This window comes from Mastigoproctus giganteus, chromosome 10 (assembly GCF_048544385.1).
Source record: "Mastigoproctus giganteus isolate SK-2022 chromosome 10, ASM4854438v1, whole genome shotgun sequence".
Taxonomy (NCBI): domain Eukaryota; kingdom Metazoa; phylum Arthropoda; class Arachnida; order Uropygi; family Thelyphonidae; genus Mastigoproctus; species Mastigoproctus giganteus.
Genome location: NC_143584.1, coordinates 201,654,145 through 201,671,415, shown reverse-complemented (window position 1 = coordinate 201,671,415; position 17,271 = coordinate 201,654,145). Strand labels below are relative to the sequence as shown.

The window sequence follows — 17,271 nt, the reverse complement described above, 5'->3', positions numbered from 1 at the left end:
ACTATAGTTTTATTAACTTTTCTGTAAAGTTATAATCTTAGTAATTAATCACAGAGAAAGAAAAAAAAATCAATTTAATTTTAAAAAAAGAAAACTTCCCTGAAATGTAGCACACTACATACATAATCTAACTTGTTGCTCTTCTCTGCATCATTCCAACAGATCTACTTCTTTTGTTAAAAAAAAAAAACTCATATGGGATAATCATCACCATGTAACAATATAAATATAGATTTTGGAACTTCTTTGAACATATAAACTACATTATAAAATGTGGAAATAGGTTAGCTCTCTCTCTCTCTCTCTCTCTCTCACACACACACACACACACACACACACACACACACACACACACACACACACACACACACACACACACACACACACAGATATTTATTTTCAGTCAGTAAGCAAGCAATTTCAGAAGTTCAGAATAGTAGTAGTAAATGCTGAAATTATACATTGTATGTATGTTTACAAAGCATCCTTTGGGCTTATAAGCTTAAAACTACTTGTGTGAGAAGAATTAGTTAAAATTTTCTTTTATTAAATATCTTTAAAACGGATAGTTAAAGAAACAATTTCTTTATTTTTTCTAGCAGAAAAGAGGCAGATTATCACTTTCTCCACCACATTCACGTGCAAAAGCTATAGATGCTCAACATTCCTTATCTCCACAACTTAGGTCTCCTGGAACCCTGCCATCTGTGATAAATCAATCCAGTCCATCACAAGTATCACATTCCCAGGCTGTCATATGTAAAACGATTAGAAGTGGTCTACCCCGTCCAACTAAAGTCCATGCTTCATCTAAAGTAAAGTAAGAATTTTATGTTTTAGTTGGTATAGGACAGAAAGTGCAAGAAAACCAATCCTTTGCTACATCTGCCAAAAAAAAAAAAAAAAACTTTGTATAATACAACCTATATCCACTAGGGGTACCAGTACAGTTGCCCTTATATTTTACCAGTCTATCAACCTGCTGACCCAGCATAAACTTCCTGAGGTCCATTGTATTAGTTTTGCCCAGGTGTCTGTATTTTTGTTCCCTCGTTTTGTTTCTCCCTTTTTAATTCCACCAACATTCATTTTGTCCTTCCTCCACCAGTGTCATGTATACCTCAATCAAACCCTCCCCCAAGGTGCTTAGTTTCCAAGCTTTGTAATCCATACCTTCATAGTATCTCATTTGGACATCTCTTTGCTGCTGTTCTCACCAGATGGGTCACTTATCTTTAGATGCTGCCTTCAAACCTTAATACAATATTCTGGAATGCATTCTCACCATTTATTTGTATAATGGGACAATAAACTCCTTCACAAAAGGATGCAAAGGTATGGTAAATCATTGATAAGATGTTGCCAATTTCCTGGCTATCTGATTATAACATTATAACTTCATGTCTGAGTGTACCATTACGTAAGCCCAAGTCATCCTCCTCAACTCCTCTGACTTATGTGGTTGTTATGGAGTATAAATAGAACATTTATTTATTTATGTAAATCTTTAGTTCTACCTCTACCATCTTGCCCTACCCCGTTTGTATAAAATTATTTCAACTACTGCTCATCTCAGTTGTCCAAATTATTCACTGTATGATTCCTTTCGCCTCAAAGGTGGTACTTGTGCATATATCCGTTCCAATATTCCCTGTCAGAGAATTGATAATTTGGAATCGCCTCTCTTCGATCTTCTCTGGCTTAAAATCTCTCTACCTCATTGTGTCAAATTCATCTGTTGTCTCTACTGTTCTCCCAACTCCACTAATCACTTGGAGCTCTTTGCAACTTGACTTTCTTCAGTCCAACTTTCGTAATGAGGTAATTTTCCTTGGTGATTTTAATGGTCACAACTCCAGCTGACTTCCATTTTCTAGTCAAACCGACCCAGCTGGTTGAGATGCTGAGGCTTTTGCCATTTCTAATTACCTTGCACAAATTGTTCATTTACCTACAAGAATACCGAACAATCCTAACCATACAGCCAACACGCTTGATCTTTTTCTCACAAACAACCCTTCTAAGTACATGCTCGAAATGAGTGGTCCTTTACGTACCTCAGATCACAACTTGGTGATTGTCTCTTCTCCAGTGGAGTCTTTATCTCTTGGCTATTCCTAACCTCATATTGTTTGGCATTACCAGAATGCAAAATGGGATGACCTGCGAGATTTCTTTTCTTCTTTTCCTTGGTCGGACTACTGTTTCAAAACTTTTGATGTCAACGTTCGCTCAGATTGTGTCAGTGAAATGATTCTTGTAGAAATCGAATCCTTTATTCCACACTCCACTCTAAAATCTCTTCCTTTATCTAAACGTTGGTTTTACAATAAAATGTGCTAAGGCTGTTCAAGAGAAGAATGTTGCATATCATAATTGGCTTATTTCCAATTCTTCAATTACATTTTATGCCTACACCAAAGCTCGCAAGGCTCCAGGTGCCAAGTGATTCTTGAGGCCAAGCGATTTTCTGTGCTAAATAGTACTGTGATTTTCTAAAGCGACTGATTGTTTTATTTCGTTCATAAGTCTTTCTGTTGATTAGCTCACTTTTTAAAAGTATAGAAAGAGAGCTAGAAAAAGGAAAGTACCTTTTTCTTTATTGTATATATTAACTGTACTAACTCCTACGCTTGGCCACAAGCGGCACTGCTCCTGCCTCCCCGTGGCGGGGCCGGTAACCTGGGTGGAAAAGCTAATCCCCCAGGGTGAAAAGGAGCCGACATGGATAAAGAAAATTATCCAGCCTTAGAGCCTTCAAGCTCAAATACCATAGATTTGTATAACTCTGATGAAGGTAGTGTGCAACATAAGCGCTTAAAAATAGATAATCATCAACCTGAGTATCCAACTTTACTGATTATCCATCCCTTAACTAGTCAACCAGTGAGCAAACTTTCTCCATTTATTATACAGAGATTTCTAGAAAATGCTACTGGGTCACCTAAAATGGTCAAAAGGTTACAGTCAGGGGATTTGCTTGTGGAAACTACACAGTCGAAACAATCAGAATTGTTGTTAAAGATGACAACATTTGGTGGTATCCCTGTTAAAATATCTCCCCACTCAACCCTAAATAGTTCCAAAGGTGTTATCTCTGAGTGGGATCTATTGAATGTAACAGAAGAGGAGCTTGTGCAGGAACTTAAAGACCAAAAGGTCATACAAGCTAAGAGAATTTTGACTCGTAGAGATGGCAATATCATTCCAACCTACAGTGTAATTCTCACATTCAATACTCCAAACTTACCAAATACTGTAAAAGCTGGATATCTAAATTGCCATATCCGCCCATATATACCAAATCCAATACGGTGTTATAAGTGTCAGAAGTTCGGACACTCTCAGGCAACATGTTGAGGAAACACAATATGCCCAAAATGTGGATTCAAGGATCACACTCAAACAGACTGTACTGCTACATCTCCAGTTTGCCCTAACTGCAGGGAAGATCATCCTGCATATTCTAGAAATTGCGGGTTATAGAAAGTTGGAAAAAAAATACAGAAATTTAAAGTTGAAAATAAAGTGACTTATCAGGAACGAGACGACAAATACTGAAAGATACTCCTGCACATACATATGCAGATGTTTCAAAGATATCGTTCAATTGCTACACAAACCAATGACTCACTTCCACCGAACATATCACTTGCTGAATGGGCTAGAGCTCAGCTTTCAGTTCCTCAGCCATCCTTGAAGCACAACAGAGACCAGACTTGTAATATATAATATATGTAATACTTGTAATATATGTAATACTCCAATTTCCATCCCCACTACTAGTGGCATCAAGTCACAAAGTAAGACCAGGATGACAAAGGCTGAATGTTCTACTAAAACTCAAATTAATACTGCAGAAATGGGATACAGATGACAAAACTCAACAAGAACCTATATTAGAAATTCATGCCGATGAAGTTATGGACACTGGACGGCCTACCTTTTCTAAAAAAGATAAAATTAAAATAGATCGCAATGAGCCTACTGCCTCTAAAAGGCAACCGGATCATCCTACCACTAAAACTAAATAATGAAGTGCATTTTACAATGGAATTGTCGAGGACTACGTACTAATACAGATGAACTTTATGACCTAATCCGAGATTTCAATCCAGCAGGCATTTGTTTACAGGAAACATTTTTAACTCCACAAGTGGACCCCCTCAATAAAGAAATATATTTTGTAAAGGCGTGACAGGAATGCAGCAACTGCAGTCCATGGAGGTGTAGCAGTTTTGGTATCCATTACTAATCCGTCTAGACAAATCCCCTTAAAAATTAATTTAGAAGTTGTTGCTGTAAGAATAGAAATTGGAATGTCTTTATCTCTTGTTTCTATTTATCTTCCACCAAACCAAACGTATATACTCAGATTTTGATGAGCTCCTTGTCCAGATACCACCTTCTTTTTGTTTGATGGGTGACTTTAATGGACACCACCCGTTATGGGGAAGTCTCCATATGGATAAAAGAGGGCAGGTAATAGAAATATTACTGGAAAAACAAAATCTAACTCTGCACGTACTCATGTTCATTTTCCCTCAGGAAATACTTCAGCCATAGATCTGTCTATCTGCCCCCCCCCCCCCCCCCCCCCCCCCCCCCCCCGCTCTGTACCCAAGTGTACATTGGGCGGTATTGGATAATCTTCCCAATAGTGATCATCTTCCAATTACTTGTAAATTCCAAACTACCCCCACCACCTATCCGGAAACTCACAGAAGACAGAAATTTACAAAGGCAAACTGGGAAAAATTTTCCTTAAGTACAGTTTTAGATAAAAACTTCATTCTGAACCAGTCAGTAGACGAAGCTAATGACCATATTACTAAACAGATACTAGCAGCAGCTGACAAAGCTATTCCTCAGTTGTCGACTCATCCACGGAGGTGCAAAAACTACTGGTGAAATGATGAATGTAATAGAGCAAAAAAAGAAAAGAACAAAGCTTGGAATATTTTCCGCAAGCATCCCACTATTATTAACCTTATAAATTACAAGAAACTAAATGCTAAAGCACGCCAAATAAGAAGGAAAGCCAAAAAAGATTCTTGGATTCAGTTCGCTTCCACTATCACCAAAAACACCAATACTAGATTAATCTGGAGGAAAATCCAACATCTGAATGGCAAATACCCATTGTCATCCTCTCAAATATTGATCTGTAATGGACGGGAACTGTCTTCCTCCAAAGACATTGCAACTGCTTTTGCTAAAGCCTTTGCAAAAATTTCAGCAGCAAATTCATATGATACTTCATTCCAACAAATTAAAGTGGTAGCAGAAAGGTATAAGTTAAATTTCAACACCGGTCTCTCGTCCATATAATCAGCCTTTTACTATATCCGAGTTAATGGATGCTCTTAACAGAGCACCCAATAGTGCAGCTGACCCTAATAGTATATTTTATATTATGCTAAAACACTTGAATGATACTGCTTTACAAATTCTTTTAATATTTTTTAACCGAATTTTTGAGGAACATGTTTATCCTCGCTCTTGGAAACATTCACTTGTATTAGCCATCCCTAAACCAGAAAAAGACCTCTCTAATCCAGGAAATTATCGTCCAATTTCCTTAACTAGTTGTTTGGGGAAAACACTGGAGAAAATGGTTCTCAAGTGCCTCACCTGGTTTCTTGAGTCACATAACATCTTACATAAAAATCAGTATGGCTTTCGGCAAAATAGATCTGCATTAGATATGATGACCAAAGCAGAATCAAACATCAGAAACACTTTTGTCAGAAATGACCACCTCGTTATGGTAAGTTTCGATTTAGAAAAGGCCTTTGATACAACATGGCGTTTCGGTATTCTACGGGATCTTTACACCTTTGTCTACGAGGCAGGCTTCCTTTGTTTATTCAGAGCTTTCTCCAGGGCAGAACCTTTCAGGTTAGTCATCTAAATGCTCTTTCTAGAATTCATATACAGGAGGAGGGGGTCCCATAAGGATCTATCTTGAGTCCTACGCTATTTTTAATAAGAATAAACAATATCATCCATGATATTCCAAGCACAGTAGAATTATATCACTATGCAGATGACCTCATGATTTTGTGCCAAGGAAAATCTATGAATTCTATTGAGAGACAGCTTCAGATCTCAATTAACAAAATTGAGCAGTGGATGTCTCACAATGGCTACCGCTTATCAGCACAAAAATCTGTATTCATTTCTGTAAAAAACGTAAGATCCTCCCTGAGCCTGAACTACATCTTAAAAATTTCGCCATACCTCTTTCCAATAGTATCAGATTTCTTGGCCTAATCCTGGACAATAAATTAAACTTCTCACAACACATCACATATCTGAGAACCATTTGCTTAAAAAATTAAATATCCTCCGAGTACTATCTTCATTGACGTGGGGTGCTGACCGATACACTCTGCTTCGACTAAATCGGGTATTAATCCGATCTCGCTTGGATTACGGACCTCCAATCTATGACTATGCCAGGAAAAGTGCACTATCCATCACAGTGCCCTAAGAACTGCTTTAGGAGCATTCAGAACATCTCCTGTACAGAGTCTATATATAGATGCACACGAACCTCCACTCCATCTTCGGAGGAAAATGTTGATCCTCAACTATGCAGCAAAAACACGGAGTCTTCCTTTTCATCCCATCTCCCCATATTTATTTGAGCCCCAATGGACCACATTTTATCAAAACAAACCTAACGAAAACAAGCCTATTAGGATAAGGTTGCTACAGTTAACACAATGTTAGAATCTAGACATGGGTAATGTCTTCCAGGAACTGAGCAATCACGACCCTCCTTGGTCTGATTATACACCGGTCTGTGACTTCTCATTCCAACAATGGGGGGAAAAAGAAAGCAGCAGACCTTACCATCAGGAAACTCCATGCTGCACATGTAGCAGAAAATTCTCGGTGTCTTCAAATATATACTGATGGCTCGAAAACAAGTATGACAGTGGGCACAGCAGCAGTTTCGTCTATCTTTTCTACTTCTGTGTCCCTTCCAAAGGAATGCAGCGTCTATTCTGCTGAACTGTGGGTGATTAAAATAGCTCTGGATCACGTGATTGATCTGTCCATGAAGTGAATTATGATCTACTCTGATTCTCTGAGTGCAATAAAATCATTGAAAAATCCATCCAAACCAATCCACCCCATCTTGAAGCAAATTAGATCACAGATTATTGCGTTACAAGCTGTAAACCAATTAGTCAGTTTCTGTTGGATACCAGGTCATGTAGGCATCAAAGGAAATGAATACGCAGATCAAGCCGCTAAACATCCAATCATTGCAAGATCTCCTAACTACCAAGTGCCATATACAGACTACAAATCAGTCATAAAAAACATGTGTGAAGAGCAATGGTTGCAAATCTGGCAGGCTCAGTGCAGCAATAAACTGCTTCAATTTAAACAGGAACCTAAATTGTGGCCATCAAGCATGCAATCAAATAGGCAAGAGGAGGTGATCCTGGCTAGGACGCATATTGGGCATACGTATCTAACCCATATCTATCTACTCAAGGGGGAAGATCCGCCTACTTGTACATTTTGTCAGACTACACTTACGGTGAGGCATATTCTAATAAATTGTAATCATTATAATAATTATTGAAACAAAATTTTCAAATCGCTTTCATATCTGCAAGAACCTTTGACATTAACCCATTTGGTTGGAGACAATGCAAATCTGGCTGAGTTCTTTTATTTCTTAAAGCAGACAGGATTATTTTACAGATTTTAACTGGTAATTGCACTACCGAATAGAATCAGGCACAATATGGCCTTAGCAGCCCTTGCGCCATTAAACAACATATCAACCAACCAACCAAAGCTTGCAACAATTGTAAAGTAGTCATTAATCAGTCCAAACTAGATTTTGAACAGGCTAAGAGTAGAAAACTTGCTTCTTGCCCTAATGGTAGCCGAGCATTCTCGTCTCTTGACAAAGCTATTGGCCACAACTTTTGCCCAGCTCTGCTCCCACCTCTGTCAAAACAAGATGGGTCTGTTGTCACTTCAGCCAAGGATAAAGCTGACCTGCTAGCATCCCGTTACTCTTCCAACTCATGTATTAATGATCTTGGTAAAACACCTCCCACCATTCCCAACACACTCCATTCAATGCCTCCTGTGGTCTTCCATCAAAAGGATGTCAGAAGGGTGATTTTGGCAAATCTTGACTCAAAGAAAGCTCCAGGTCCTAATGGTATTTCTCCACTTGTTCTCAAAACCTGTGCTCCTGAACTTACTCCTATTCTTTGCCGCCTTTTTTCACTTTCTTATTCCAAAGGTGTTTTTCCTTCTGCTTGGAAATTTGCTCATATCCAGCCAGTTCCTAAAAAGGGTGACAAATCCTTTCCATCCAATTATTGTCCCATTGCAATTACTTCTACTCTTTCTAAAGTAATGGAGAAATCAATTAACCACCAGCTCTTAAACTACCTAGAAACCTTCGTATGGATTCTGTCAGTGTCGATCCACTGGTGATATTCTGGCTTATGTTACCCATTTATGGACAAATTCAATGGTAAAGATTGGTGAAACACAAGCAGTTGCTCCTGACATCTCAAAGGCTTTCGATCATGTTTGGCATAAAGGGTTTCTAAACAAGCTTCCATCTTATGGTTTGCCAACTGTTTTTTTGTAATTGGTTATTCGGTTTTCCTCTCTGATCACTCACTGAGGGTGATGGTAGATGGCTCTCTGTCTTCTAACTTCTCCACTAATGCTGGTGTCCCCCCAAGGTTCAGTTTTTTCACCCAATCTTTTCCTCTTGTATATTAATGACCTTCTTCCATTGACTGGAAATCCTATCCATAGTTTTGCTGATGATAGCACATTGCATTCCACTTTTCATTTTGAAAAACCTTGCCCTGCTCAATCAGCTTCAACTTCTCGAATATCCGCTACCAATTCCTTAAATGCCGATCTCCAGGTAATTCTCCAGTGGGGCAAAGAAAACTTAGTTGATTTCAATTCTTCTAAAACTCAGTCTTGTCTTATATCTCGCAAAAAGGATTCTTCTGCTCCTATGCTTATCTTTGGTGACACTCAGATTTCTAGGCAAAATGATATATCTCTTTTGGGATTACCCTGACTTCTAATCTCTCTTGGCACAAGCACATTACAAATATTGCTTCCTCTGCATCTAAAAAACTTGGTTTTCTCTTTTGCTCTCAGCATTACTTTTCTTCCAAACAGCTGTTCATTTTGTACAAATTGCAAATCCGCCCTACTATGGAATATTGTTCCCACATATGGGGCTGTGCTCCCAAATCCTCTCTCAGGCTTCTAGATTCCATTCAGAAGAGGGCAGTTAGGTTAATTAATGACTCATCCCTAACAGAGTCTCTCCACACTCTGTCTCATAGATGTACTGTTTATGCTGCATGCTTTTTCTACAGATACTTCCATGGGCACTGTCCTTCTAAATTGGCTTCTGTAATTCCTGCTCTCTCCTTCAAAACAGTCCGAATACGTGCTGCCACCGGCCAACATCCATTTACTGTCGAACTTCAAACTCACAGAACCAACTTTTCATCTTTCTCGTTTATTCATTCAGCTGCCGTTTTCTGGAACAACCTTCCTTCGTACATATATTTTCTGAAAATTACAGTCTACAGAAGTTCAAATCTAATGTCAACAAATATCTTCTTTCGTCTTCTCAGCCTCCAACCCAAGCACAGTACTAAATACTATATGTCCTAATACCTCTTGTGTTTGGGGTTTTCATAAAAAAAAAAAAAAAAGAGGACCACAGCATGAAACCTTTAGTCATCTCCTATAGTCCTTTATGGGATGATGCCAAATTCCATTCTAAAGTCTGAGTATATAATGTAAAAATTACTGAAGAAGTGTTTACCAAAACCTTCACCTTATGAGTAGTTGAGATTAAATTTTTGGTCTTGGTAGTGGGGGAGGGAGTAGTGGGTGCACAGAAGACATGGGTTAATCTCTTGACATAATATTTGGTACAAAGGTGCAGAGAAATATTTTAAATAGATTTCTATACAAATGAAATTTGAAAAGGATCAGGGTGGCGCTTCCAGATTTATTGCAGTGTTTCCATGGGAGTGGTACTTTGTGGATTATGAAATTACACATAAAACCTCCACAGAGACCAACAAAAGATGCATTGAAAATTTAGTCTATTTCTGACATTTCCTTCCAGAGCAGTTTCTCAGCCTTTTTCAGTTACAGATCAGTTGAGATAAAAGCCACAAACCACAAAATATGTATGAAAATATATTAATAAAGTAATATTTTAAATACAATAATATTTAGTAATATTAAACATATGTAGTATAAATTAGATTGTTATAGGTATACCTGTATTTCCAGTCACAGTTAATAGGATTGTTGTTGTCCACTTCAAAAAAAGCTGTTTTATTTTCAAGGCCTGAAAACTGCTTTCATAAGCTATGTAGACCACAGGGAGGGAAACACTGTTTTAATGTTCATTTATATAGATTTTTATATAAATGAAATTGAGAAGGGGGTTTTATAAAATCGTAATTGGTAATAAAAGCTTCTCAGAGACCAACAAAATTTATACCGAAAATTTGGTGTTGATCTAACTTTTCTTTCTTGAGTAATCATCAAATGTCTGAAACTGATTTATCCTGAAATCTTCCTATGAACTTATAAAATATGGCAAAAATTTAGTATCCAATCTGACATTTTCTTGTAAAGTGATTGTCAAACATCCATAAAAAGAAGGTAAAGTGCAGCCATTATCAACCCACTGCAGGATGGAAGCCTCCTCAAGAATTCATGCTGAGGGAAATGGACCATAATCTGCCATGCTGGTCCATTGTGGGTTGGCAGATCAACTGTATTCAGCAGTCAGGGGCTTGAATTCCGGTCTACTCAAAGAGCGTGTGCTACTGCACTCTCGCTCCTGACCACTCGGCTACGGAGGCATTCAAACATCCATAACATACTTTCATTTATGCATAGAAATACTTTGAAATTTTATTAAATGAAATTGCTAAATTTCTGTTGATCTGGTTTTAACGAAACTTAAAATACTTGACAAATTATTTTTAAAGATCTAAATGTAAAATTTCATAAAAATCTGACCATTGGGTGTCAAGTTTTTACATACAGGACAGGCAAACAGGTGGGTGGGTGGTTGTACATGGTGAAGGCAGGCTCGTTTGAAAATGTGATTCAAAAAGAAAATTATTTGGTACACCAAATAATTTAAAAAACTAGTTATGTTGACTAGTGTTATTATATACATGTATTACATTAATAATAATATATTTGATATGCAAATGATGTGATATTTAGTATCCAGAGGAATATACTGAATAGTTGCTATAATTTTGAGAAGGATCAGAGTTGCCCTTCCATATTTATCACACTGTTTTCATGTGGGGTACATTGCAGACTTTGAAATTAGAATTAGAACTAAAACCGTCACAGGGACCGACAAACATGCAATGAAAATTTAGCACCTGACATTTCTTTCTAGAGCAGTTTTCCCCAACCTTTTTCAGATATTGATCACTTAAGATAGAAGTCACAGATCACAAAAATATTAAACTATATATGAAAATATATTAATAATTTGTTTTGAATAATTGACTGACTAAAATTATTCAAAACACTCTCTCAAAGAAGAATAAACAATCCGTAGTGAGAGAATAAGAATAAACATTACTGAACTGTTGACAAAGTAAATCTGTTAACCATAATCAAATGAATCAATTATAACCTCAATTATACTCATTAGTAGTTAGTAACTATTAATCATTCAAATAATACAAGTGTAATCAAATAATATTAATAATCTAATAAATTGAATGATTTGCCACGATCAAATGATAACTATTAATGATAAATGATCGAATTATGACCTCTTGATTATGCTCATCATTGCTTATTAGTATAAAAGTTAATTAATTATATTAAAAGTTAATTAATTGTGTATGCGGGGAGCATTGTCGAGGCCACGTCATGTCAAGGATCTGGGTATATTCTTACCACGCGTACGCTATATCCAAAAATTTCATTACTTCATACAGCATGTCCCACCCACTTCAACTTCTCGAAAATCTGCTACCAATTCCTTAAATGCCGATCTCCAGGTGGGGATTCTCCAGTGGGACAAAGACAACTTCGTTGATTTCAACTCTTCTAAAACTCAGTCTTGTCTTATATCTCGCAAAAATTATTCTTCTGCTCCTATGCTTATCTTTAGTGACACTCCGATTTCTAGCAAAATGATATATCTCTTTTGGGGATTGCCCTGACTTCTAATCTCTCTTGGCACAAGCACATTACAAATATTGCTTCCTCTGCATCTAAAAAACTTGGTTTTCTCTTTCGCTCTCGGCATTACTTTTCTTCCAAACAGCTGCTCACTCTGTATAAATCGCAAATCCGCCCTGCCATGGAATATTGTTCCCACATCTGGGGTGGTGCCCCCCAAAACCTCTCTCAGGCTTCTTGATTCCATTCAGAAGAGGGCAGTTAGGTTAATTAATGATTCATCTCTAACAGAGTCTCTCCACTCGCTTTCTCATAGACGCACTGTTTCTGCTACATGACTCTTCTACAGATATTTCCATGGGCACTGTTCTTTTGAATTGGCTTCTATAATTCTCACTCTCTCTTCCAAAACAGTCCGAACACGTGCTGCCAACATCCATTTACTGTCCAACTTCAAACCCACAGAACCACTTTTCATCCTCCTCATTTATTCATTCAACTGCCGTTTTCTGGAATAACCTTCCTTCATATGTATTTCCTGAAAATTACAATCTATAGAAGTTCAAGTCCAGTGTCAACAAATATCTTCTTTCGTCTTCTCAACCTCCAACCCAAGCACGGTACTAAGTACTATAGGTTCTAATACCTCTCGTGTTTGGGGTTCACATTAAAAAAAAAAAAAGAAAAGAAAAAATTAACAAACATCAGTCTGTATAATATTAAATTTCCTTATGTATATGCTGTCCCTAACTTTCACAATAGGAGATGTTTTAAAACATTCTATTGCTTTCATTTTATTAAAAACCAAATCAGTTAGAGACTATCTTAAAAATTTTCTACAATATTTGAATTATTAGCAGCACTGTACCTGAAGCTCTTCAGACTCAAACTGCTTAATACATACTGAATTGAAATTGTGTTAAAAATTAATTATACAAAACTGATTTTAGTCCTACAAAATAATAATTATTGAAACTACAACATATTTTTAATTCAGTTTTTGTAAATTCAATACTTCGTATATATTAAGATTAAAAATCATATGTAACTAGAAATGAAAAAATATTTGTTTATTTTAGGTCAGGAATACCAGTGCCTTCAAAGGAACCTTTGTCCAAACATAGTGTAGCTGAAGAGTCCTGGAGTGATGGATGCTACTGAAATATTTGTGTTGCTCTCTTACATTATAGCATAAAATGAACTTAACTTTTAACTTGAAGTTCTTGTTTAAACATGATATAAAAACATAAAGGGGGGAATCCAGATTATAGAAAATATCCTAATATTAGTTTCCATTATGAACAGCCACAATGTAATTTATACATCTGTTACTGGCAATAGCATATTCAGGGATTGGACAATTTATTGAGATGTGCTCAATTGTTACCACCCATACCACGGGACATGAGTGGTAACAATGATTGTATCAATATCAAGAAATGTGACAATCATGTAAATTCTTTATGTGAAGTACTATTATCAGCTTCATGGGTTAGATTTTTTTAGTTCACTGTTCTTTTCATTGACAAGATTACTGAAGCATTTGGGGTGGGCACATAACATAGACAAGAACACACACATGCAAAAAAAAAAAAAAAAAAATTGTTATACATTGTTGATGTTTCTTGAGTATACGATTAACCCCCTTCACAAGTGGGAGGGAGGTGGGTCTGAACCATATGCATGCAACTGGGGCAAAATTTATTTTAAGGAATTTGGAAGTTTATAAGAACTATGCATTTAAATTGTTTTAAATATATATCTTTTTCTAATTTTACTTTACAAACATTAAAGCTGGATTGTCAAAAATAAAATCAAATTAAAAAAAAGTAAGAAAGAAATCCAAAAAATATTAAAAAATCATAAAAGAATAAAAATTCATCATTAATTTGTTGGTGTTCCTTATATATGTATTATTTGATCCAGTTTTATCAACTACTGGAACCGAATTCCAGAGAATTTCTTCACTTTTCGCTCTAGTGAGCCCACATCATTTGAATCTTGTTAATAAGGTATGCCCTCCTATATTCATTTTAAAAACTTATAAATATATAAACGGTACTGTTATATGTAAACACAGTTGATAGATGGCAGTATGTCTCTAGTTTCAAGTGAAAGTATACATATACAAACATGATTTGTTAATACTATATTGAAAGAACCTTTGAACTGTATATATTTATTCCCACCCCTTTGGTTCCTTACATAAAAGAATATATATATGCATGCATACTCGTAAGAGGGTTAAGAGAGGTGTCTCGGGTAGATAGTCTCACTTAATATTTTAATTTCTGTCAAAGTAAGTTTATGAGATTAAGAAATGGGATGATATCTATGGTAGTATCTTAAAAAAAAAAAAAAAAAAATTCATTGGCCTATGCTGCGGGATAAACAGTTGGAATAAATATGTAATAGAAAAACATAACTGGTTTTCATCAAATGTTTGTGATAGACTCAGCCTTTGTGCAGCCCATAGTGAAAAAAACCTGATGAATAGTATCATGATAGCAGGATTTTATGATACATCATGACCTGTATATGGCAGAAATATTCCAGATAATTAAGGTAAAATGCTGATACAATGCTTTGAGGATAGCAGAAGGAAACATTGAGCTCATTGAATTCTGAGGTATATGTTGCATTATAATTTATTAAATTTGTTAGAATCTAAATCACTGTGCAGACTTTAAAAGCAACATGTTTTTATTTTAAAATCCACATCTCACAAGCCAGTAGATATTACTGTATTTTATAAAGTAGTGGCATTTTATTCACATTAGAATTTTCAAGCTGAAATATTTGATATCAGAAATTTCATAAAGCAGTTTATCCTTGAAATATTCTAATAATAAATAAAAGTAATTGAATATAAGGAATCACAGATCTTACATATAAGAAGCTTAATAGTATTCTTGTGAATTTGAAAAGCAGATGCAAAAACTATTATTTTTATTTTTTTTCCGTATCAAATGAACAAGCAGGGAAAACACACAGTGAAAACCCTTTTCACTTTGTGTTTTCCTTGCTTGGCAAAACTATGCCAGTAAATTAGCCACTGTAGTTAGAAGTTTTATTATTGACTGCAACTTCAAAAAAATATTGTCTCTGTGTTGGTTAATTAATATTTATTCCACATCAAAGAGAATTAAATGAATACTTTTTTCATCTGAGTTACAATTGCTCCTCTTCGTCGTAAAGACAAATATCTAACCATTTGGAAAATTAAGAAATAAAAATAGGATCTACAAACAAGATTATTCCATGAGTGTTGCTCATAAACAATGATACTGATGTGGTGTGAGCAGTTTATCTATTGTTTTGGTTGCTGGAATGGAATGTCCTACAAAGTGGCTGGGTAGTATAGCTCCACCTTGTTCTAGACTTTTTTTTTTTATTTTTAATAAGCAATGAATAAAGAGAAAATGTTTTGGGTTTTGTTCTTATTCTCCTCTCTCCTTCCAGCTAGCTTATATCCCTATCAGTGATCAGAATCAGTCCATTTATACTGACATCCAGCTGGGTGCCATCGTAAGCAGCTTTAGATTCATATAATGTCCCATAAATATCCCATCTGGTTTTTCAAAACATTCCTTTTTTTTTGCTTGGAGAATGTTCCTTTAAGTTTAAAGTCAAAGAGAAAACGGTTTTCACTTTGTATTTTCCTAGCAATTCTGACTAGTACATCACACCCTTTTTGTATATGTTATAGGGATTTTGTTGAATTTGATATGTACAGTTTTATGGAGTAATGATTTTTCACTGGAGGACATGATAGCTTTGTTTATGTTGTAGATTGGGTATTTATTATTCATAAACAGATGCAATATGTTAAGATTCTTCAAAGTACATTCTTCACACATTTGGATGTTTCACAGGATGTTTGGATGTTTTTGTTATCGAATCTTCTGTTTTAGGTGTGTCCTGGTGGAAGAGCTCCACATTAATCTTCTTTTGCACATAGAGCTTATAATGTTAGAAGGAATTAACTTGTAGACATACAGTGACTTTTAATTTATGTGAGGGTTACGTTCCAGAATGATTCACGCATAAATAATCGTCTTTTTTTTTTTTTCTTTTTTTTTTTTGTGAGGTAAAAAGTATGTTCTCTGTAACCAACATATACAGTACAACACAAACAACAATTGAGAGAGATTGGAGTGGAGGGTAGCCTTGGGCAGTTGATGAGAAGGATCATCATAGTCAGATTCCACTCCCTTGGATTCAGACCAGATGGGTGGGGTTATGCTGATCCAGGAGGTGTAGGGTTCACTTGACTCTGCTCCCTTGAGCACTTAAAAAAGGAATCCAGAGTTAGTTGCTTTGCACGTTGCCTCTTCTCATGCAACAACTCATAGTAGCAACCAAGTTCTAGCGTAACTTTACGTTGCACTTTAGAGCTTCATTCAAGATTAGGGTCTTCATCAACTAACAGATTTACAGATTTAGATTTTCATCTATAAGATTTAATGCTTTTGATATTCCTTTCACTGTCAGGCTCCATTCTCCTTCAACCTCTGGGCTTTTGCTCACTGCTGCCTCCTCCTCTTGAATACAGTTCAGTGCAAACAGATCTTCATTTGACAATTCTTGATGATGTGAATCAATTAAATCATCGACATCAGTTGCCTGCACTCCAGCAAATCCTATCTTTTAGCGAGTTTCGCACATTTGTCTTTAATTTGTGCATAATCTTCATCAGTATCAGAGCCTTTGAAGGAGTTTCTAAGATCTGGACATAACTTATACGACGAACTTTGAATACAATTATGTGGAACTTCACACCATGCAGCATCAATGAATTTTAAAGTATCTTTTATATTGAACACAATCCAATATTGCTGCACACTCATCTGTTCATGGTGGTCTTGTCAATGGATCAGCCAGATGCACTTTAAATACTGAGCCTTAAAAGATTTAATCACATGTTGGTCCATGGGCTGGAGTATTACGGTGGCGCCTCCGTAGCCAGGTGGCAGGAGCAGCAGTGCATAGCACACACTTCTTGATTAGACCGGGGATTTGAGCCCGTGCCACCAAATACAGAGGTGCAGAAATGTC

General features: G+C 36.2%; 1 protein-coding gene across 3 annotated transcripts in view; it reads left to right on the top strand.

Moving 5' to 3' along the window:
- LOC150079783 (uncharacterized) overlaps window positions 1–13,442 on the top strand; it is a 168,754-nt gene extending 155,312 nt beyond the window's left edge. For 2 of the 3 annotated variants that reach the window (XM_090382695.1, XM_090382693.1), the window contains 2 exons: window positions 600–820; window positions 13,293–13,442. In XM_090382695.1, coding sequence (XP_090238821.1) covers window positions 600–820; window positions 13,293–13,374 — 303 coding nt within the window. In that variant the 3' untranslated portion in view covers window positions 13,375–13,442. The remainder of the gene's footprint in view (window positions 1–599; window positions 821–13,292) is intronic. The other variant, XM_090382694.1, reaches the window with a different exon arrangement.
- The last annotated feature ends 3,829 nt before the right edge of the window (window positions 13,443–17,271 follow it).